At 37.7% G+C, this 24,380-nt stretch overlaps 2 protein-coding genes across 17 annotated transcripts in view; one reads left to right on the top strand and one right to left on the bottom strand.

The window, feature by feature from the left end:
- FIG4 (FIG4 phosphoinositide 5-phosphatase) overlaps positions 1–9,865 on the bottom strand; it is a 51,612-nt gene extending 41,747 nt beyond the window's left edge. Inside the window, exon 1 of one of the 5 annotated variants that reach the window (XM_085574971.1) lies at positions 9,639–9,865. In XM_085574971.1, coding sequence (XP_085431097.1) covers positions 9,639–9,707 — 69 coding nt within the window. In that variant the 5' untranslated portion in view covers positions 9,708–9,865. The other 4 variants (XM_031504394.3, XM_085574970.1, XM_085574969.1 and 1 more) reach the window with 4 other exon arrangements.
- A 33-nt stretch (positions 9,866–9,898) lies between these two features.
- AK9 (adenylate kinase 9) overlaps positions 9,899–24,380 on the top strand; it is a 59,181-nt gene continuing 44,699 nt past the window's right edge. For 2 of the 12 annotated variants that reach the window (XM_077782275.2, XM_085574962.1), the window contains exons 1-9: positions 10,241–10,459; positions 10,936–11,065; positions 13,453–13,516; positions 15,823–15,875; positions 15,960–16,059; positions 18,620–18,732; positions 20,391–20,573; positions 21,272–21,397; positions 23,495–23,569. In XM_077782275.2, coding sequence (XP_077638401.2) covers positions 10,949–11,065; positions 13,453–13,516; positions 15,823–15,875; positions 15,960–16,059; positions 18,620–18,732; positions 20,391–20,573; positions 21,272–21,397; positions 23,495–23,569 — 831 coding nt within the window. In that variant the 5' untranslated portion in view covers positions 10,241–10,459; positions 10,936–10,948. Of the gene's footprint in view, positions 9,987–10,038; positions 10,166–10,239; positions 10,460–10,935; positions 11,066–13,452; positions 13,517–15,822; positions 15,876–15,959; positions 16,060–18,619; positions 18,733–20,390; positions 20,574–21,271; positions 21,398–23,494; positions 23,570–24,380 lie in introns of those variants that run through there. The other 10 variants (XM_085574959.1, XM_085574960.1, XM_031504393.3 and 7 more) reach the window with 10 other exon arrangements.

Below are 24,380 nucleotides of genomic sequence, written 5' to 3'. Positions count from 1 at the left end.
AAGCATATAGATATTCAGTAAGCTCTACACAGGAAAAAAAATACTTAACTTTAAAAGCCATAAAAGGAAACACCACCAACATCTGGCTCCACCTTGTACACTGACATTGCTGTGGTAACTAAATGGTAAGTTTTGCTGTTTACTCCCAAATGACAGTAAGAAGGCCCTTCAAATTCATATGCCATCACAACACTCCCTCACTGAAGCCTTTGAGGCAGCACTTTGGCACAGGAAAGTGTTTCCTACAGGGTTTTTTTGAGCAGTGATATGCTGCTGTGCACAGCCCAGGCTCCCCAGTCCGGCCTCCTCAAAGCAGCCTCTGCAAGGGACCCCTTAGTGCCAAGCTCTTGCTTCCCAGGAGGGGAATCACAAAGACAGTGCATGGCACCAAATAGTACAGCTCTTCTGCTGGTATCACCTACCATCAGCAAGAAACACCAAACCACCAAGACAGACACTTGCTTTGACCATGCCATTATACCATCTTTGCACCAAAGATGAATGGGCAGAGGGAAATACATTCATTTGTAATACTCAGATGATAAGTTAGTATGCACTTCAAGAGCGCAGCTTCTTTATTTGTAGAAAACTATTAGTTAATTAAAGGTAAACAATTTTAAGCATTCCATAACACTGCAGTACAGTACAGTGATGTCCTACTATATCCAGCTCACTAAATGAGTGCAATTTCTTCCCAAAGTGACACCTACGGTTACCAACAAATGATACTGAATAAAAATAGAAGAGCAAAACTCTAAGATGCTTGTCCTAATAGCAGTTTGGACCATAGAGCACATTTAAAATTGGAACATACATGACACATGGGTTGGGAGGGGGAGGTGGAGAGAGAGAGACAGAGAGAGACAGAGATGGATATGGAGTTGCAAATTTTAAGGAAGTTCAGCTGGATACTTCTCCATTATCATTTTAATTAACCAATAAAACATAAAGAAGTGCTATGAGGAATGCATCACTCACATCACCTTGGCAGCTGCAATACAGGGCTGTGCACAGCTACAGGGCCAGCATTAGGTGCTGCTGCTGCTTAGAACAGCAGCAGCAGTGTTAGATCAGATGAGGAGTAATTGTACCTGCAGACCATAGAAGCAACCACCATAATGAATGGCACTTAACAGGCTCTCTGAAGTAATTTAAAGACTAATTTATGGGGTTCAAGCTGTAGAGCCAAACTGTGTGATGTCTTAAGGAAGGTCACTTGAGAGCTGCATCAAACCTGAGCATCAATGGACTTAAAGTAAGGCATGCAATGAGAAATCTCTATTTAGCAAATGGGCATGTTACCCAATGCATGCCAGAGGATATTATTGTGGAAATAATAAAAGAAACATCTCCAAAAACTTTTGAATTTGGATTACCGTTCAAAACTAGGAACTCAAAATTAGACCTCTGCTTAGGAAATTTTCAGGACAGGCTAACAACCCCATAATTACTTGAAAAATAGCCTGATATGCCCACTCATATACAACCTTCAAGATCAGAAAGAAAAGCAAAGATTGTATGAAAACTAATGATGCAAAAAAAATACACAAAAAAGACACCTCAGCATTAGCTGTTTCTGCTACCTAATTTATGCATCTAATAAATAAATAAGACTGTCTTACTGGATGACATAGAACCCAAATAAAACCGTATCAGTGACATGTGCTGCAATTATATTTCCCATCACATGAATACTAGGAAATCATAAAGAAAAATACCAAATCAACACAACACTGAGCATGTAACAGCAAATAAATTTCTATGGCTGTAATATAATTGTAAAATTAATCAAAGCTAAAATGTACTATAGTGTTTACAACTATTTTGATTAACAGAAATTATTACAATAAAAAAAGAGTAAAAGCTACAGAAACCTTTCTGGGAGTATTTATCCTTATTACTTCATTCTGTTTATTACTAAGTTGAACTGAATAATTTGAAGCATTTCCCAAGTGTCTCAAACAATTCCACCCCATAGCACAGCCAGTGCATTTAGATAAACAGGCAACCTTGACCAACAAAGTACTTTTTCCAGAGAACAAAACTGCAGGAAAAACTGCTGGCTCCCTCATCCTGCTCTGGCCAGAGACTTCCAACCACACCTCAGGTGACCCATGCTGCTTCTAAGTTTACTGTGCCCCTGGCTGTTGCTGAAATTTGTTAACAAGCACACTTTACCAACTATGGCAACACACCAGGCAGCTACAAGAGCTGGACTGAAGCTTAATTTATTGCACAATTATCACTAAGCAACCACAAGATAGGAACAGCATTAGTCATTTCCACCTGGGACTGAGTTTTAACCAAAGCAATCTAATTGAAAGGCTTTGCACCATCTTTTATCAATCTTTTGATTAAGCCAAAGCAAGCAAAACAGCTTCTTCTAAAAGGAGTCAAAACAAAATAAAAAAACTTACTGAAATTTGTTGTTTTTTTAATGGCAGGATAATGGTTCTGAAATCAAGCATTCTGCTTGCTCCCCCCCCCCCCTTTTTTCTTTAAGATTATTTCTTAGAACTCCAAGTCTATATCATTTGCTTCTTTGTATAGACTAATTATGATCAAGAAATGCTAGCACAGCAAAAAATCTTTTCGATCCTCAGTTAAAAAGCTACAAAGAGCTTAATCAGCAGGGAAAAAAGTGCGCAAAAATACACCACAAGGTGAAAAATAGGTAGTGGACTAATATAGCCAATTTTTAAATCTTCAAATAGCATTAAGAAAACACTTATTATCTTGGACAAAAAGCTGCAAATTATAGCTGTTGAGACCATGGATTTATCTAAAAACACAAAGCTGAGAAGAAGCAGGTTCACCGTGGCCATCTTCCAGATGCCTACTCAGCTGCTCTCTTACTCCCTCTCCTCAACAGGACAGGCACAGAAAATAAGATGGAAAAGGTGATGGGTCAGGACAGAAAGATTTCCTAACACTTACCATTACTGGCAAAAGAGACTTGACCTAGGGAGAAGGTATGTGGATTTACTGACAATTAAAATAGAATCACAGTATAATTACACCTCAGTGTAAAAACTCCACTCTGCTCTTTCTTTCTACAGGACCTAGAGTAATTCCGGAAGTGTCTTTCATCTCTCACAGAAACTGGCAGAATGATATGAAGAAAGGAAGACATGATAAGGAGCAAAGAGAGGTACCTAGGAAAGCAAAACTGTCTACTTCCTGTAATCTGTTGAAACTCCTCAAAAGGAGCTCCTTCAACATAAGAAATTTTAAGAACATATGCTACCAAGCACCACTCCCTGTGCATTTAGGAATGAGTACCCATTCTGCATCTTACGAGCCACAGAATTCCATGAATCCCTTTTGTCCCAAGGCAACCAAAGCTTTTAGGTCCCAAGCAGGACTTTTCTCTTGCTACTCCATTGAAGGAGTCCTCCAGATTCTCCCTTCAAATTCTCAGCTAAATCTATTCATTATCTATCTATACATTTTTCTTTAGCCAAATACTTATCTGCTCTTTAGCACTTGTTCTGCTGGAATGCTTTCAGAAAAATAAGTAACTGGATGTCTTTTCAGCAGTCACTTCAATAGACTAAAGAAGTCTTCCTGTCCCTTTACTCCTCTCAAGACATTGCTAGCATGTGTGTTACCTCACTGGACCTTCAGTGGACCTATTCCTGGGTGAATTCTTGTTCCTTAGATGAATATGTGTTGGAATCCTGGATGCTGAGAACTTTAAACTTTCTGTTCTTAAAGGCACAAATCCACAGGAGAACACTGCATTTGACCTGAGGTCACAGAACAGGTTTTTAAAATTTATTAATAGGACTAGGATTACAGATGTGAAGTTGGTTATTAGTCAGTAATATCACAGAGTGGAAAACTTAAGAGTTTGGGATTTTAGAATATAAAAATAAGTATGAAGCAAGATAAAAGTTTTAGAGCAGAGACAAGTTGTTCTTTTTTACCTTCTTCTCAATGGGTTTGGGTGATGTTTTGTAATTGGACAGAAAAGTCAGCATTGCAGACTTCAGGGGATCCCTTTTATTAGGTTAAAAGTGAAAATAATCTAAGTGCCATTTCTTAAATAGTTTAATTTTAAAAGACTTTGTAACAAAAGATAGCCATTTTGTGCCTTGCTAATGAAAACGCTGCTGAACTCATGGTAGTGAGACTGTAACATAGATAAGAAATAATAAACACCTGAGTCCAAACATGAACTAAATCTCCAGTGCCTTCAATCCCGACCTCAAGAAATCAATAAATATAGACTGTAAATCTACACAATATACCATACAAGATTTTATTCTAAAGATACATTAGTATTTTTCATTAATGACCATATCCCAAATAACCACATCTCTCTTTTTCAGAGCTGTAATTCATCAGCAGCTCAATCCTCCCACTCTCTCAGATAAAACACCCAGATCCTCCTTCTCCTCTGCTGCTTCTGATAAACTCTCAGTAAACTTTCATTGGTGTGTAATCTGTTGTAAGGTGCATGAACTTCTATAGTACACCATTATACTTCAGATTATTTATCTACTCCTGAGGATCATCATCATTTCTTGCTTTATTGTGCTCTGATTATCCTAATTATTTACAACACCTAAAAAGACTAATCAGAGCTGGTCCCTGTTTTGAGCTAATAACATTAATGAAAATGCTTAAGTACATCAGTCCTAAAAACATTACTTGAAAAAAATCATCCCTATCAGATAATTCCTCATTCACACCACTCTAATTTATCTACTAATGTCTCTACTAAGCTTCTTCCTTCCATAACAGAGATTTTTATTGTGGTACTGCATCTCAATAGAGGATGTGATTTAAATACATAAGGCCATCTAATTTTTAGATTAAAATATGCAATACAACCAGGTTGATCTGACAACATCTTCCTAAGTCTAGACTGTGTTTTATGTCATTTGCTTGAATTTGCAATTACTTTTCTATATGCAGGACTTCAGAATGGATTAAATATTCCATTTGTTATATTCCAATCACAGTGCTACCCTTGACTTGAGTGACTTGAAAATATTCAGTCATTTCACTGTTTAGTATATTTATTTTTACCTCAACACTTATTGATCCCTTTTTCATAACCTTGTTCTTGTTACTCGCTTTCTTTTCACCCCTTGTTCAGTACATTCGTACCCAAAATAAATTTCTAGTTTAAACAGAGAATAATATTTTTTTAGGGCCATAACAAACTCAGTTTTAATAATAAAAATTTGTAATAGAAAGTGCCTATTTTTATTCACTCTTTGTTACATTACAATAAATACTTTTTTTCCCCCCATAGAATCATTACCTTTAAATACACCAATTTGTGATCATTTATCCACAAGCCTCCCATCCAGAAAGGTGGATTCACACCAAAATCAAATCTGTATGTGTATCTCTCTCCTGTTGCTCTAGTGATCATATAATGACACCCAGGACAGATCAAAAGAAATAAAACCCATGTTGCCAGAACTGAGGCAGACATTTGTAGGTACATCTTTCACATCAAGTGGGTGCATCAGTTTTGTGCTGCCTGAATAGCACATATCCTTGAAAAGCTGTGGTGTTCTCATCTCTGCCATGCCACCAGCTATCTGCCCTGTTCATAAATGCTCTCAGAGCCCACATACACCAGTAGATCAAGTTTCTCTACTTTATAGCCATATATCCAGCAGTATGGCAAGACAGCTAAGAGAAATAGTGTTTTCTTGAGCTGCACCAAACTCCTCCTCTTGTCCCAATTCCATCCACTGTTCCACCACATCACCATCACTCCCAGAATGCCAATACACAGGGAATAGGAGAATCAGCTGAAAGGAGCTGTCTTCTGCTAATGAAACTGTTCCAGAGAGACCACATTTCACAGCCACTTCCAGCTAGAAAATTATGATAACTAATGGTTGCCCAGTAGGCTGTTCACTACTTTCAATACATTTTTTGAATGTGTCAGATACCCATCTATATAAATCAGTGCACTTCCTAATTCAGTAAAAATTCTATAGCCTTTTCTGTGAAATCATATTTTATATTGAAGTTTCTCCAAACTGACCACTTCAGCTGAAGATTAACTTCAACATTAAATATGCAACATTTGGAGATTTTAATATAAAAATCTTTACAATGTTATTATTAGAATAAACAACATTTAAAATAAAACAAATGCCCATAGTTTTCTCTGGTGAATAAAGGGCAGAAATATCTACAGGTAATTATGCCAGGCACTTCAATTAATAAGCTTGTGCAAGTCATCTCGATATTGTGGAGAAGAAGACTGTAAAAGGACTGATTAGACTAAAATACTATTAATTAAGTCTCATATCCTGAAAGATAGGCAAGTGATATAACTTTATAGAGACAACACAAATTGTCTTGTTCAATGTCACATTGCCTCAGGGGAATGATAATTTCCAGTGAACTAACCTACAGCTTTCAGGCGAGCTTCATCTGGTGGAAACACAAGAGTTCAATCTTCTGAAGAAGAGAGGAAAGTATCTTTTGTCTTTTTTTAGTCATAGTGCTCAAATATCTTTAGTGCCCTCTGGTGTGCATTTCAGTGATCAATATATGTATAAAAGGTAAGATAATTGGCATTGATCTAAATAAAACCTTCAGTTCATCTTTCTGTCTGTTTCTTCAGTTCATCTTTCTGACTATTTCTAAACAAGCTTTCAACTTCCTAGAACAAGCAGGAGATACAGTCAACATCTCCATGGCATTTATTGACCCAAAGCATCAGTTGAAAAGGTATGTTTCAACAACTACCCTAAATATAAACATTAATAGAAAATATAGAATTTTGCTCTCCGTTAATTCAATTGACACCATAAATTCAGTTCTCCTCACCTCTTGCAGTCTCTCATTTGACTCCAATAACAGTACCAGAGCCTATCCTCTTTGACTCCAATTATTCTATTGTATTTTTATCTGAAACCCAAACAAAGAAACCCTCTGTAAACGATTTCCACTTTTTCCACTTCCTCATCCATTGAATCTCTTCCTGCTTTAATACAGAGGGGTTTGAAAGGAATAAGCTATATGACCAGTGTAAACGTCATTGTTTCTCCCACTTCTGATAACTTAAATAATCCCTTCTTTGTACCAGAAATCTTCGGATACAGTCTCATGTTAACCTGTATCTGACACAAGTCCAAATCCCACATGCTGGATCTAGCAAGTCTATGGCCTTAGGGAAATCAGAAGAGCACTTGAAACAGGAGAAAGCTGTTAATTTTTATTTTTGGATGATGCTTATGCTGTACAAGTGACTGTCACAGCTGGCAACTGTATGATTGTGAGATCTTATGCAAAGGAGATGGCATGAGGGATACCTGGGGAGAAGTTTGTCAACAGCACAACATGACACTGAATGAATTGTAACAGTGACTGATCAAACCAGAAGTCAAGTTTTGAGCTCCCCAATACAAGACAGACACTGATATACCAGAGTGATTCCAGCAGAGAGCTCTCCAGATGATCCACATGACAGCACGTGGTGTGCTGGTAGAGGCTGAGAGAACTGGGTTTAGGTTTGTTCAGCCTTCAGAAAGCTTTGGCAGCGTCTTGCTGCTGTCTAAAACCATGTAACAGGAAAGTGCAGGTAAGAGAGACAAACTCTTGCAAATGGTCTGCAGAGGGTGTAAAATCTGGATGTTTGAAGGTATTCAAAACTCAGCTGCACACAACCCTAAGCAATATGCTTGTTGAAGCTGCTTGGAGCAGGGGGCTTGACTTGGTGTTCTCTGGAAGTCCCTTCTAACATCCCTTAGTCCATGCATCTATTAAGTGCAGCAAGTCTTTTCAAATAATCATACCAAAATGATTGCTACTGAATTTTTTCTTTCAAAAAAATCACTAGAATTTGAGTATCAAACAATGAAGTGCTTTGATTTGTACTTTTTAAAAGTAAGAACAAAACCTTACTCAGGGAAAAAAATCCATTTTAATCACTCACAAGAAGTGACTGAGGTAACAGCTTTGAGATGCCCTTGAGCAGCTGAGACATTTCAAACAGCACATGTTCATCCACAAACCACTGCCTTTCACAGCTGATGAAAACTATGTTGCCTCCTGGAGCGATCAGGACTGCTGATCTGCCCCTCACCGAATTCTGAACAAAGCACAGCATGGACAAACCCATCCATTAAGGCAGAGACTGCTACTGGCCAGATGTAAAAGACTGTGGCTCCCGAAGTAACAGCAATAGATGGAGAGGCTCAGAGAGTGGCAGATAGCTGACAGAACTCCAAAGCACAATATTTGCCCTGCACACAGCACATTGTCTCTCAGCAACAGAGAGAAGCAGGCCAGGTATCCACACATGCCAGTCACTAGAAGCCAAATCTCAGCTAACTGAGATGTAGCATGAGTTGTGAGCCAAGAACAACTAAACTGAGTAAGGCAGGACCTGATTCAGAAATCACATTTGCCTGGTGCCCTACTCATGTATAACAATAATTTAGCTGAAAATAGAACAAAAAATAGCCTTTACCAGCAACAAGGAGAAAGATAAATATGGTAGCTTTCAAAATTCATTTAGGCATAGGTAAAAAGTAACACCTTAGAAAGACTTTTTGGAGTGTAACCTTAATTTTTAAAATGTACTTGTAGAAATAACTTTGCTTACTTTAATCTGTCTCTGTTTCTTAGGCTGTTCAGGGGGGATTTATGACAAAAGCACAAATCAGCTTCTGACAGAAGCAAAGCTGAAGTCAGATTTCTATTTATACTGAACTCATTCTTGCATCTGTACCATTTTGGGAAGTTTCCAAGGAGCTTCAGTGTATAAATTATCTTTCTGTTATCAGTACAGGTAACATCTGAACTTGAAACTAGACCTAGCTGTTGCCTTTAAACCTGTGGTATCTAATCCAATCAAAAACTACCTCAAGTGAATAAAACCAACATACTATGAAACACAAAGAAATTTGATTGGGAGCTAAGGAATGGTAAACAGAGTGGTATTTACACCAAGAATTGGATTCTGAGTCACACTGTGCTCATCACATGACTAAAGCAGCAATTACCACTCCAACCTCCAATCCACTTTGCCACGAGAAAAAAATACTGTGAACAACACATGCCTATAGTTTCTACAACAGTACGTAAGAAATGCTGAAAAGCTTTAAGAGCTGACTTCCAGAGGTCGGACTAAAAATTTGAAAACTGTTTCACCAGTCATTCAGACAATGAGGGATGAAGTGTGTCATCAACAACAAACATGTCGGTGCAGGTGGTAACCCATTGAGCCATCGTTAATTAAAATATTAATTCCGGACACCTTCAGCTGTCCAGTTTTAAGTCCCCGTGGCACGGGGGAGCCCTGTTCTCCTGGCAGTGTTCCTGACAGCAGCCACAGGACAGAACAAGCCGGGGCCCCACCGTGGCAGCACCCCCACCGCAGGGCCCCGCGCTGGCTGCCCGTCAGAGGCCACTCCTCCGCTGAAGTCACGAGGCAAAGAACACAGTGAAAACAAGGATTTTAAAACCTTCTTTTTCTCAGTTCTTGGGATGTTTTGAGAGTGTGACCAAAAAGAACTAGATCCCAACACACCAAAAGAAAGGCAAGGCGTAGTTTTTGACAAGCTGGAACCCAGCCGGGGGGCGGGACCTCCCCTCCGCGCTGCGCGGCGGCCACAGCCCCGGACGGCGGCGGCCGGGGGGACGCTACTTACAGCCCTGGTCTCGTACAGCACCAGCTTCTGCACGGAGCTGATCAGGGGGGCGGCGGCCGCCACCGGCATGGCGGCCCCGAGGCGCAGCGGGGGCGAGAGCGGCGGGGGCTGCCGGGGAACACCCCGGGCACAGCCGGACCCGGGGGAGGAACACTCCGGGGCTGAGCGGGGAAACACCGCCGGCACCGAAGGAACCCGGAAGTGCCGGCGCGCCAACGCGCAGGCGCGCCCGCGAGGGGCCGCGAGAGCGCGCCTGCGTCGCGGGGCCGCGTCACGCGCGGCCTCGCGGCAGCGGCGGCTCCGGGCGCGGCGGCAGCGGGGGCGGCGGCGGTACCGGGGGCAGCGGCGGTACCGGGGGCAGCGGCGGTACCGGGGGCGGCGGCGGTACCGGGGGCGGCGGCGGTACCGGGGGCAGCGGCGGTACCGGGGGCAGCGGCGGTACCGGGCACCTGGGCGGGCGAGGCGGCGGCGGCGCTCACTCGCACTCGCTGCTCCCGCCGGGAACCGCTCCCCGCGGGATGAGCACGGTCAGCACCAGGAACAGCTCCGCAGCCCCGCCCGCGCCCCGGTGTGAGGCGGGGCCTCTGCCTCCCCCTCCCGCGGGGGGCGGGGCGCGGCCGTTGCCCGGGCAGCGGGGGCGCGCAGGGCGGCGGGGGCGCGCACGGCGGGGCTCCCACCGGGAGGGGGACTGCCACTGGGACATCGTCCTGTGTGTGTGTGTGTGTGTGTGTGTGGTTTAATTCTTTGCTTTGGTTGTGGTGGCTTTTAGGAAATTGGCCCTTGTGAAGGTTTGGGAGGGAGCAGCAGATAAAGCTCAGCCGGTGAGTTTTCTGTCGGGGCAGTGGGGAGTTGGTTGGCGTGTAGTGGCTTTTTTCTTTTTTTAATATTAAAATGTTTAATGCAAGAGTGTCTGAACATTTGGGCCTGATGTTTCACGACAAACTTTTTCAGATTCTCATCCTGAAGTAGATTTTTTTTGGTTGAATTTTTAAATTTACTTTAAAACTGACTGGGAGTTGTGTGGGGCTGTGCTGGGTTGGATGGTTGTGTGTGGGTTTTGCTGGGGCTGTGACATTGAAGTGGTTGTTCAGGGGTTGTTCCAACAGTCCTTTGTTTTTAATACGTGGATTTTCTCACTTTTGATGGGTGCATTTTGTGTGTTCTGTGAATGTTTTTTCTTCTTATAAAAGCTTTCTTTTTTACAAATCCATTTACCTTGTAATTCATTTCCATTTTAAGGTCATTTTACACACATGTAACTACTGTACTTTATAACAAATTCTTCCTTTCCTTCTAGCCTTAGAAAACACATGGCTTCACAAGAGGAAAAACAAGCTCAGCCCTTTGCAGACATCTTTGATGAAGATGAAGCTGAAAAATCTTTTCTGTTGTCCAAGCCCACTTGCTTAATTGTTTTTGGAAAGCCAGTAAGATGTCTGATAGACGTGTTTTTGTTGGATATTCTGCTAACAGTTTTACTCTTCCTTTCAAAACATTAGCTTACCAGTGCTATCAAAAGGGTCAAATACCTGCTTTTTGGATTTTGCAATTCTTCAAATTCTGCAGAGGATGGTTAAAATTCTGGTCTCATTTAATGAGACCAATTTTTGCCTTCATTCAATTGCGATTAAAAATGTTATTAGTGTACTTAAAAGTTACAGGTTGCTCAAAACGTTTCTTCTCTTTTGATACTGGCAAAATTGATCGTTTTTATTTTTGTGGTGGCTTAACCCCAGCCAGCAAGCAAAATCCACACAGCCTTTTGCCCACTCACTTGCCCTGGTGGGGTGGGACACAGGATCAGAAGGGTAAAAGGGATAAAATGCATGAGTTGTCAAAAGCCATACACGTGAGTAAAGCAGAGCAAGGAATTCCTTCACCACTTCCTATGGGCAGACAGATGTTCAGCCATCCCCAGGAACCAGGGCTCCATCATGCTTCATGGTGACTTGGGAGGACAAATGTTACCACTCCAAAAATACTTCCCTTTCCTTCTCTTTCTCTGCTTTGTATGCTGGGCTTGACACCATGTGCTTTGGAATATCCTTGTGTGTCTGTCAGAGTCAGCTGTCCCAGCTGTGTTCCCTCCCAGCTTCTATCCACCCTCATTTTCCTCACCAGTGTGGTCGAATGGAAAGCAGGAAGGGCCTTGGCTCTTTGTAAGCCCTGCTCAGTAGTAACAGAAACACCTCTGTATTATCAACACTTTTTTCAGCACAAATCCAAAATACAGCCCCACACTAGCTACTGTGAAAAAGTGAACTCTACCCCAGCCAAAACCAGACTAATACTATTAAAATATTTTAGTTTTTAATGAACTTGACATAAATTGGTGTAAAAGAGCCTTCAGGTTAATGTACTGATTAGAGACATACAATGAGGTATTACAGATCTTAATATTAAAACTTTGACAAAATTCTATCCTATATATTTGGAAACATTCAAAATCCACCAAGGTGTTCTGATAACAGGATCTGTACTACATTTTAACTATAATTCAAGGTCTGTCTTTTTCTCAACTAATTTGTGTTCTCTTTAACTTAGGAAAATTTGATGTTTTGTAAACCTAAACTTTTCAGACTTCTTTTTTTTTCTCCCTAAATGTGGATTTGCATTATTGCCTCAGTTTGTTGAAGGGAGTTCTTTTTTTTTTTTACAAGCTTGCATTATAACATGTCTTAAAGAGTATATGCCCTTGTAAGAGTACACTCAGCTCGACAGAAAACTACTGTGAACTAACTCATTTAGTTTTAAATTAACATCAAAATTTTAACCTTACATGAAAAAGGTGACTTCATGTTTTATAGACCAAATCACCATAAAATGCTCATTGGAAGGCAGCACAAAAAATTCTCATATTCTCAACCATTGCCTTCAGTAGATGCTTAACATCAATATAACAAGCTACAGAAGTTGTACAGACCTTACCAAAAAAGGAAAGCAGGAAATGAAATAGTTTATTTTCATGGTATTAACTTTTATATATCTGACTTATGTGCAGAGTATCTATCCTATTTAAGATACATCTATTAAATTAAAAACATAGTGCCATTGAAGCAAAGCCAAATACATCTATTCTGATCACACCTGTAGGATATAAGGTATGAGTAGGCTGGAGTGTTTGTTGATACACTCTTAACTGGAAATGTAGTTTATTGGTTGGGTTTTGCTATTTTCTATCACAAAATTTATTGAGGGCAAAAAAAAAAAAAGTCAAAACAGGTCTTCATATATGCCCTTCTAAAAAAAGAGCACAATCCTAAGGGTGGGAGATGGTGAGTTGTGCAAAATCCCATTTAGTTAATCACTCTTAGAAGCTCTCAGTGATGCTGGTTTTCCTCTGGATTCATGTAAATAATAAAGATTTTGTGAGTATTGAACCAGATTTATGGACTAACAAGGGCAGTTTTTAAGCATTTGTTGTTTTAGTAAAAAAATATTATCCTGATGTATCCTACTCAGAAAGGGTTGATTAGGTTTGCATCATAGTTGGCTTTGAGGCTGAAGAGAATAAATTTTAGTCCTAAGGAGTTTATCCTAAGAATTTGTGATCAAATCATAGCTGAGTTTTAGATACAGTTACTCAGAAATAAACTCAGTATAATGACACATAGCAGCATATTAGCAATGCTAGGCAATATGAAGTAGAGGATGGTATTAAAAAGAGTCTTTTGTGTTTGCCCAATGCATAACTCAGAGGCCCTAGTCCAATGGTAGATTTTTGTTGTTTTTATCATGTGAAAATATGTTCTTCATTGTGTTATATGTTTAGTTTTGTTCTTTTTTATTTTAAAAGTGTAATTTTCATTTTAAGGGTTCTGGAAAGAAAACATTAGCTAGCAAACTAGCACAGAGATGGAACTGCATTTTCATAGAAGGTAAACATATGCTATATTTGGAACATTGCTTTGGCTTTACAATAGCTTTTGGTTTAGAATACCCTCGCTGTTCCCTGTAATTCGAAGGGCATGTTTCTGATTGCAGCAAACACTTCTGATAAGGACCAAGTTAGCATTTTACCAGAAATAAAATTACTGATCATGGTCTTTTAGTTATTGAAAGGTGTAGGAAAATCACTGTGGGTTTTTTTTTAAATCATAAATTCTATTCCCAATCCTGTTGGGGGTTCATGTGACCCTTCTTTTTCACATTCAACTCCAAAGAGTGCAGACTGTTAAAAAATAGGAGGCTCTTTCCTTTCTGTTTGTGCTGTGTCCAATACGAGCGGATATACTCCAGGAAACAGAGTTATTTATCAAATGAAATTCCTTTACTTCTTTTAAAGATTTAGAACTGTAACATGGTAAAAATCACTTTTAATAAAGTGCTTTTTGACTTAGGTATATATAGAATTTTTATACCATAGTATTGTATAACAACAAACAAAAATTAATACCTGGTCCAAAACATACATCAGGCCAAAATCAGAAGGGACTTCGGGAATGTTCTTGAGCCAGTCTACTCTGTTTGAATGTATTTAAATCAGTACTGACAAATGTTCATCAAATTAGTTTAAAAAAAAATTCTAGGCAGTCTATCTCAGTAACAATCTGCCATTAGAAAGCTTTTCTTAGCAACAAATCTAAATATTAGTTACTGTGGTTTTAAGCCTTATTTCTAATTCAGGGAATTACTCCTTTCTTGTTTTGTTAATGATATTTCTTTTAATCTTGTTTTAGCTAGTGAATGCACACATGTGTACACACTTTTACTTATGCTAGCAAATTTTTTTCATTTTCTACATCAAAAAAGGAAGAAACAAAGAAATTCAGCACACATAAACATGAAAAATTTCATACAGAAAGGACCTCCAAAGATGACTTGAGTCCAACATTCCTCTCAAAGCAGGGTCAGCTAGAGAGGGCTCAGTTCAATCTGGAATATCTCCAAGGATGGATTCCACCTCCTCCTAGAGAAACACTTCACAATGTTTGGCTGCCTTCTTGATGAAAAATTGCTTCGCAATTGCCCCATATGAATATCTTATGTTCCTATTCGTGTCTGTTGCCTCTTATCCTAACTGCACTTCTGTGGTGACCATGGGCCTGTCTTTGTGACCTCCCAATAAGTAGTTTTAGATAGCAGTAAAAGCTGTCTAGTGTCCTCCAGGCTGGACAAGGTCGGTTCTTTTGGCCTCTCCTAGACTGTTAATTCTTCTGATGGTTTTGGTGTCCTCTGCTGAACTTGCTTTGTTGTATCAACATCTGTCCTGTGCTGGGTTAAAAATAATCCAAGACAGAACATTACTGAATAGGAAAGGTGTTTGCAAACTTTTTAATGACACAATGCTTTCTATTCATTTATCCAGTGAATATGTCAATACTCATACGTAAAACAGAACCAGGGTACACACAGATTGCTGACTTTCAGTTGCCTGTATTGTTAATTAGTACAATCCCTGGCTCAATTTTGGCTCATGGCAAATATTGTTCTCCCAAACACCTATCCATAGTATGAAAGGAAGGATGAGCAACAGTCATCATTCCTAGTAGGAACAGCTGGAAAACAGCAACTGTGTTTTGAGAAGAAAGATTAGGGCTGTATAGGCATGGGTCACCTGGCTTTGGGACTTTTCCCTGGCCTAGTTTTTTAGTAATATAAATGTAGCCTTAAAAGTCACTCTTAAAAACTTTTATAAAATGTCTGATTATTTAATTCATACAGAAGTGTGAAAGACTTCCAGGGTCATTCTAGTATGATGTCACTATCCACAGAGTCATAGGGCAGTCTTTGAACTTTATGGATGTCATTTTTCTTTAAGTAGATGTTTTTGTAGGTCTAAACAGTTCTTCTAAATCTTGGTTTTTAAATTTAAAAAGTGTTTGAGCTCAAATAATCATCTCTGGATTACAAGGCAGTAAAGCTGATTGAATTTAAATCAGTAGTTCAGATAATCCTGCAAAACTGCTGTTGTGTATTTCTGTGTAGTATATGCAGGGTTAAATTGTAGGGAGAAACACCTACCCAGTCCTTGTTATAAGGCACCAGGTTCTGGGTGGGCAAAGTATAATAATGGCCCTAAATATAATTGCTTTTCATTCAAAAATGGTTTGAATGGTTGCTTGGAGCACACATACATCCTCCTGTGTGTGTATGTATATGTATATATGTATATGCAGATGCAAGTCGATTTAGAAAATATTTTGTGTTAATTATTTTTCTTACGTTTGATATGCTTCCTTAGCTTCAGAAGTAATTCAAACGAATATTCAACAAAGAACAGGATATGGACTTAAGGTAAAGGTCTAATCTTCTAGTAAGTTTTGTCAAATTTTTGACAAACACTTACTATAAAATACTATGTTTTGCATTTTACCCTAGTGTCAAAAATTGCTTTGTCAAGGTCAAAGTATTCCTGAGGAACTGGTGACAAAAATGATTCTGCAGATGATTAATGAGTCACCAGAAGTTGCTCATTATGGTAAGTGTATTTATAGCCTAAACTTCTTAGAGTGTACTACCTGTAATTTTACATCCATTTTACATCTATTGGTTCTCAAATATAATTCTAACTTTTTCTCATGCTCTTCAGGTTATGGAATATCAATAAACTGAAAGTGTGTTTAGGGATTAATTTACCAGTATGGGTGAACAGGAAGTGTCATACTGGTCCTGTGTTGTGTAGATTTTGAGAAAATAATTTTTCCGAAATTTTACGTGTTGATATGACTCTTAATTTGACAATATTATCTGTTCAGAAGAAGCTTAGGATTTAAAATATAGGTATTTTATTCTTCAATACTTCTATAACAACAACATAACAAAAATCCACCGGCAAAAACATTTTAAGCATTTTAATTAATGAAAAAGAAGGAAAACAAATAACTGAAAATGCAAAGTATTAAGGCTTTTTTTTTTCTCTTTCCAAATTGTTTATTCCCTTTGCATTTTGTCACACAGAGTAGGATGGATGAGAATAGTAATGGTAGTAGCTATAATTCTTCTATTTGAGGAAAGATTTTGTTAATTGAGGCTGTCACAATGAGTGCTGCAGATCTTGCTAGTGTCTGAATCTGCTTCCCTGATGAGAAAACAAATGTACTGCCAAGAGGAAAGGAAGTAAAAAGAAAATGTAGTTTCTTTTTCTTGTTTTCACTTATATTTGAAATTTCTACTATAGGAGAGAGACAGGTGTAGTGTCAGTGTTAGTTTCTACTGCTCTGAAAAGAGAACGGCGAAGAAATTTTTTTAAAAGGACACAAAAAACTGCTTGGAGAGGTAGCAGCAGAAATGCCAGTCTCTTAATACATATGTGAGGACTTTGTAAAGGCATGAAGAGGCTTCTGTGTTACTGGAGTTCCCCTCCTTGAGTTAGTCTGAAGGTGTTTGTATTACAGAGGAGCACAGAAGTCCTGGAAACTCTAAACACAACTGTAAAGTTGAGTAAAGTTTGGTTCTTGTAGCCAAGACACTTTCTGCATTACACATGCCCCAAAGTAGCAAGGAATAGAATAACCAACATCCTCACTATTTTTCCTGCCAAGTAGAACTGACCTCCAAAACCAATTTTTGCTTTAGTATTTCTAATAACTTTTTGTTTATCAGCTACTATCTTAACAAATTCTTGGGAAGCTTAAGTAGGTTTTAAGCAGAAACTAATCAGTCAATTCACACTAAATTATTCATTAAAGATTTTAGAAACTGTTGTATGAAAGGTTGGATATTTTTACTTTTAGTGTTTGAAAAATGCAAAATTTTAAATGTACACACAATTAGTGTGTCTCAAAAGCTTCTTGGTAATTCCCTGGTTACTTTTTGATCTAGTTGATAGTTACCTTAGGTATACTTCATGATTTTTAGTCTCTTCACATTATTGATTTGGGGGTAAATGCTCTCTCAGAGAATGGGTTCCCATGTTACACTACCATTTCCCTCACATCAGCTGTTGTTACCTGGGATGTGTTGATAGGCAGAGACTGCGCACGTTCGTCACACCTTGCTGCCAGTTAGAATTCTCTAAAGGTATCTACAGTTTAGAATCCAGGATTTTAATTTCCTAGTGGAATGGCTATATGTTTTACTATCCCTTGCTTATCTCTTCTTCTCTTGCCTCTATGAATAGTAGCTTCCCAAAGAAGTAGGAGTCTTCTAACACCTCTTGCAGAGACTGCTGCCACATTTTTGTGCTGCCCAGACTTGCATTTAAATGTTATCACATAAAATTCTAAGCATGTACAGTTTCTCTAAGGAAATATTCTCATTATTTGGCTAAAAACATTCACCTGATTTTTGTTTAGTTTCATCCTACCACATGAATATTGATTTTGTTTCTATTCAGTAGTTCTTACTGCATGCATACAGCCATCAGTAGTTACAGTACTTCCCTAGGAGCTTGAAGCCACAAGTTCATCCATGGGGCTGAGCACTGTATTACTAGGAAAACATATTATTACCACTCTGATTGTCATGTCTAGCCAACATGTGTTTACCAAACAGGACTCAGCACTAGGAATCCTGAGTGAACAGATGCTTATCAAATGATCCATGTGCATACTGTGTGCATAGTGCCTCTGTTTGAGAGGCAGGAGAGTGGTTCAGACTCCCTTCATTAGAAGCCAAAAATTTAAAGGTTGTGTAAAAAACGTAGACTCCTAGTTTAAATTCTTTAAATCATACAGTGGCTACTCTTTACAGTGTCTTTTATAAAGACTTTTAGTGGCAAAACTGGTCACTGAAAGCTTGTTACTTTTTAGACACTAAAATATGAGCTAGGCACATAAAGCAGGTAGTGTGAATATAGTCTTTAATGTCTACATGTTTTTGAGTTAACAGATGTTGAGAGTACTCTATAAAGCTGAAACACTGCTTTTGTCTGTATTTCATTTGTAGCAAACATGGGTGCACATTTTTTTTAGCAGTGTTGTGTCACATACATGGTTTAAAATTGTACCACTATATGTATTGTTTAAAGAAGATGAGTATAAATAGCTCTATAATTTACAAACCCTCTGAAAATATGTTCAATTAAATGTATTTGGCAGGTTATGTTCTTACTGGATTTCCTTCTCTCTCAGAGGAATACATGACTGTTCCACAACAAATAGAGAAAATAATTAATCTAAAATTAAAACCAGATTTCCTGATTAACATCAAGGTAATGTCATCTTCAATAACTTCCTAGTAGTTTTCCTAATTATTAGTGGACTCAAATGCTATGCATGCTAAATGTAATATTTTCCTCTGTATACTTGAGTATAGAATTTATTGAGGGATGATAAATTCTTCTCTTTTATATTGAAATAGAGTTTCACTGGTTTGTTCCATTATAAGCATTGCTGAGTTAAAATAATTAGCATGTCCTAAAACTTCAGCAGCAGTTACAGTTTTTGCACCTTCACCAATTAGAAGATACAGGTTTTCAAGAAAGAGAAACTTTTAATTACTATGGGATTTTGGACACATGTACATCTGCCATTTGTGTAATGCAGGAAGAAGCTTCTCACATGTGGAAGTTAGAAAGTAAATAGTTTTATTTTCAGTCACTAATTGTGAAACTGTCTCATTATTAATTCATCTTGTTTACAAATCTCAATTTCTTCATGAGCAGTGATGTGACATACCAGATATTTTACAAAAGTGACTCTGATATAACCAGAGAAACATAAACCATTGCTAATGTGGGATTTAGAGGACTTTCTCAATGTGACTTAGAAGAATGGACTTCCTTGCTACATCCATGTTAGTAAACAAAACAAGCAAGAGGGACTCTTCAGACATCAGGCTAACTGCTTTGGCCAAACACTGTTAAGCTGTCTTGTTAGTCAGAATGGGGTGGCAGTGCCCAAACTGTCCACAGGGAAATGCCCAAGGCCTGTGCCATTCTCCAGATTGTGCCCTGCTGTTCACTGGGGAGGATTCTAGCTGGCCCACACTGAATTGTGCCAGACTCCATCCAACAAAATAACTGTATGTCATGAACACACTTTCAGGCCCTTCCTCTAGCAACGTTTTATTTATAATCAACTAGATTATTTTTGTCTTCTACTTTGAATGTGCAGAATGGGCTGCTGAGACAGCTCTGAATAGTCAGCCTCTGGTGGTGTGCTGCATGCTCATTGGGATTTTGATTCTAGTTGGCATATCTGTGTCTTTTGTCAGATGCTAAGCCTCTGGGTATGGACCTGCTCTATCACTTTGCAGATTTAACTCAGTATTTGTTTTAGTCCTATACTTTTAAGATTTCATTTGCTTGAACATGCAAAATGTAAGTTGGTGAATGCCTACTTCAAACCTTTTTTCTGTGGTCTCAGAAAGATCCTAAAACATCACCAAACATATTTTTGTCCTGCTTTTCAGGAAGATTTGACTTTTTCAGAAAGTCATTCTTTGTTTTAATGCTATGTAGTGAGAAATCCCCGTTGCTGAGCATATGTGTTGTATAGATACACATGCAACAATACGAATAGAACAGTGATACTAAATAAACCAGAAAGAAAAATTCTTGACTTGAGGTAGTCACACTGTCTCCTCCAGGAAAAGGACTGAAACTACATGCATTTAAAATCCTTGCCCCAAAGTCAAAGACATAACTTTGCTTTTGATTTCAGTGGATTGAAGCTTTTTCACAGATATGTTAGAATTGTAACTATTTTCATTAGATCAAAAACAAAGCAAGAAGGGAGATTCTAGATAACTGTGGCAATAATGAAATATTGTTATTAGTAGACCAATTTAGAGAAATTTTGTCTCTCCAAGAAAAAGATGTTATAGCAGAACAATAAACACATTTTCTCTTTAATTTTTCCTTGCTAGTGTCCAGATTATGAGTTATGCCAAAGAATATCAGGACAAAGGCAAAACCCTGATTCAGGGGTGATATATCAGAGGAGCCAGTGGGATCCTAAAGTTACTGACAAGCGTAAGAAAGAGAAAGCTCAGGATGAAGAAAACTATGAAGAAGGTGAAGGGCAGGATGAAGAAGGAGAAGAAGCAGAGGTAAATATTGCTATTTTGTAAACAGTGCAAAATAGTGCAATGTACTTTAGACAAAGCAGAAAAAATTCTGATCTAAAATATCACTGGACTATGTTATGAATTTATTTTGCTCAAATTTAATCTTAATTCCATTTCTGCCCAGCTTTAAGAGATGTGGGGTAACACCTAAACAGTAGGTTTAAATGACAACAAATGTTGATCATTGTATAGCTTAACCTGGACTCAGTCTTTGACTCAAAAGTCACTGATCTGTTTCTTACCAAAAGTTAAAAGTGCGTATCAGAAGGAGAAGGGTGGCTCTACACTGCCTATTTTTCATCTAGACAAACAAAAGAGTTCTTAATTTTTGCTTATTGTAGCAACTTTTTGCTAATACTTGCAGGACACTAATTTGTTTTCTGGTTTTAATGTTAGACTATTACAAATGGATTTTCTTTTTTTCCATGAAAGTAATAAATTTGAATGCAGGTCAAATTTTTATAATAGGGGCCAGAAACTTACCAACGCAAGTTCTAGGCACACTGCTCTCCATTCATAGAAATTACACTTCATCAGAATAGGATCGTGGTCAGCAGTCATCAGCAGTCACTGGAGTAATACTCATTGCAATACTATCCAAAGCTACTTTATTTAAATTTGAGTGAAGACAAAAATTATTTTAATACATTATTTCTCTGTCTTGAAATTTTGTTTTGCAGACTGGAGAAAGTCCACATAAGAAATTAGAATCTTTTCATCAATTAGTGCAGCGACCTGAAGATTTTCTTGAAAATGCAGAGAAAAGAATTGGAATATACAAGGATATAATGCTTCCTCCTTTAGAAGTAAGAAAAAGCAAAGTAATATGATTATGCACAACAAAACATTTTAAAAATATCTTGCACAGTTTTCATTGTTTTTTTTTTATTATTTTGAGATTTGTTGTATTGATGTGGTCATGCTACAACATATCTCCAGTTTCTGAAATTTGTTTTTAAATCAGAGATACAAAATTGTCATCTGTAGGTGTTGTTTCTACTATACAGTAAAGATAAAGTTGTCAGCTTTGACTTTTGAAAGTGAAACCATACCTGCCACCACAAATGCTAGTAAGTGAGATGTTTGAGGGCTCCATTTTTTCATTGCTGTTACCAGAGTCCTTTCTAGAATGCAATCCCATAAGTAATCTGCATCCATTGTCTTCCACTCTGATAGATTCTTTCTCACCTGCTTCATTGCCTGCAGATTTATATACACAGCAATTAGCCCGTTTGTTTTACCACTTACTTAATTTCTGAAGCTATAACATTTTCTTTCCCTGTTGTGTTCAGAAAAGTTTAAAAAAACATACATTTTTACTGTATGTTTTTTGTTTTGTTGGGTTTTTTCGGGTTCTTTTTTTTTTCTTTTTTGTTTTTAATCTCTTAGTACAAGCAATTGAGAAATCCTGCATGTTTAATGCCCATTTGACAGTTACTGTTTATACCTTTCAATTTCCCTATGGATTAGTTAAACCTATAGATAAAATTGTGTCGAAGTGGTGTAATGGTCTTTGCTAGAGTAACAAACTTGTTACTGCTGTGAAGGGGAAAACAAAAAATATGGTATCTTTAATCATTACATAATCTCACATGGATTTCTTATAAGTGAGCTAATGGAAAGTTGTTTAGATTAAATTACTTTAGGTCGTATACCACACCTTCAACAGTTTCAACACATTCCACTAGTTGGTAGGGTTCATTTAGGATTCACTAGCAATGAATAAATTGGTTAAGATGCTTTGTGGTCCACTAATACATTAAAAGAATATAAGGTTTTATCAATTGGCCCAGGCAGAGATTGAGATTATGAAACTGAAATTGAAACAAAAAACTTATAAGGTGTGCAGTTTGCACTAATAGGAAGATAGGTAGAATGAACTTTGGAGAACACACTTTGATGTCCTCATAAATTGTTGGGATTAAATAAATACTGCAGTGAGGAAGGAAAACTAATGAACAACTACAACATGTGAAATAATAGGCTAGACCTCAGTACTTCAGACAATTTGTGGGGATTTAGTTAGTCAAAACTAAGTCAATAAATGCGATGCTATTGTTTAAACTCAAATACTATGAATGTACTAATAAAACTGTAAGACCACTGTATATAAATACCAACTATTATCCTCTCTTTACAGGAGTATTAGAAAGAATTAATTAGTTATTATCTATTTCAACCAAAGATAGAGCAGATGATTTAATTTACAGTGTAGAAGACAGACTAGCTGAAATGAGCCAGGAAATGAGCTCTGACCATAAATGCAGTGAAGAACTGGAACAGATTACCTGCAAAGATGTAAAGTCACCTTCAATAGGCTTTTTTAGGCTTGAGGTTAGACCAGCATTTGTCAGGAATGGTGTGAGTGTTCTCAGTCCTCAGAGAGAGGCATTAACAGCCAACATGGTCTAGTTTTTTTAGTCTAAGACATTATTTGTAGTGTGAAAATTTAAAACGAGAAAAGTAAAATATATGGTCCAAATTTTAAAGGAATTGGGAGTCAGGACTAGAATTAAAACATTGGACTCATGACTGGCATTTCTGAGAAATGTATTAATTGAGATTGTCTTCATTTTCCAGCAAAGAATTAAGGTAGTTAGACAATTAAAAGTTGAATTCATACACAAAATGTTACTCTATCTTGATATTTTTTTAGCCCTCTTGCATTTGAGCTAAGACATCTAAACCCATTGTAACTGCAGTTTTGGAATTATCTCTGTATTTATCTGTCATCAAATAAAAGTTAATCTCCAGAAGATTTTATAAACAAACCATTAATGCAATGAATCTTGATTTTGCTGAAGTTCCCGGGAGTCCAAGCTTTGATATGTATAGGAAGAGAATGAGCCTCAGTGTCTTTATCTGATTAACTATACTCAATTGACTGTCATGTTCTTTAATAGGGATTGCTGGCTTACCAGGATTGTCGATATCTTATTGAAGTGGATGGAAGTCAGCAACCAGATAATGTCTTGGAGGTAAGTAAACTATGCACCAGCTAAGTTAACCTCCACTAGAAAATAATTTCTCAGTTCAGTGGATTGTTTTCCTGTTGGTAAAATTTTAAGTTGTGTTTAAAATGCATTCATTTACTAGAATGCATTTTCATTAATTAGAAAACATGGCTTTTGAAATACTTGCTTTCCTTCCTCTCTTAGTTGTAAAATTCACTGCTTTGCTCCCAGGCTTGCAAATATGTTACATGAGAATATTTTCAGGCAAACTACAAACTTTTGTATTATGGCCATCTGGTTTCAGTGCTTTTCCTGATCCATATTAATGTAAAATATAATGAGAAATTAAAAATTTTTGGTATGATATATTTAAAAAAATGGTTTATTTGATACTTGTGTCTAAAATATATTTTTTATAATGGAATATAATTTTTATTAATTTGATATTGTTTTGCAATGTAATAGAAGGCCCTTGATTCTTGTAAGAATTCTGCTGAGTGCTTGTGTCTAGATTTTTATCTTGTAACAGAGCAACTTGTTCTCCCTTTTAAAAAACTTAAAATGGTAAATTTTGAAGATAAATAATTTTATCTTCTGCCTCACAACTAAAAGTTGTTTCAAATCAGAACCTAGAGTATGGGGTTGAAAATTAGGTAGGAGATTGTTTTTGACAAGGTAGGAAGTGAACTTCTCCTGCATTTTCTCCTCTGTTTGAAATAAATTGTATTATTATAATTCTGTAAGTTAATTATTTCAGTGTATTAACTCTACGAAGAATGGTCCTATGAGAAAACCCCAGTAATTTTGCAGTATTAGAACATACAATTTCCTCATT

Source organism: Lonchura striata, chromosome 3, assembly GCF_050655825.1.
Source record: "Lonchura striata isolate lonStrDom1 chromosome 3, ASM5065582v1, whole genome shotgun sequence".
Taxonomy (NCBI): domain Eukaryota; kingdom Metazoa; phylum Chordata; class Aves; order Passeriformes; family Estrildidae; genus Lonchura; species Lonchura striata.
The sequence above is the reverse complement of the archived record's forward strand: the minus strand, read 5'-3'. Positions and strand labels throughout refer to the sequence as shown.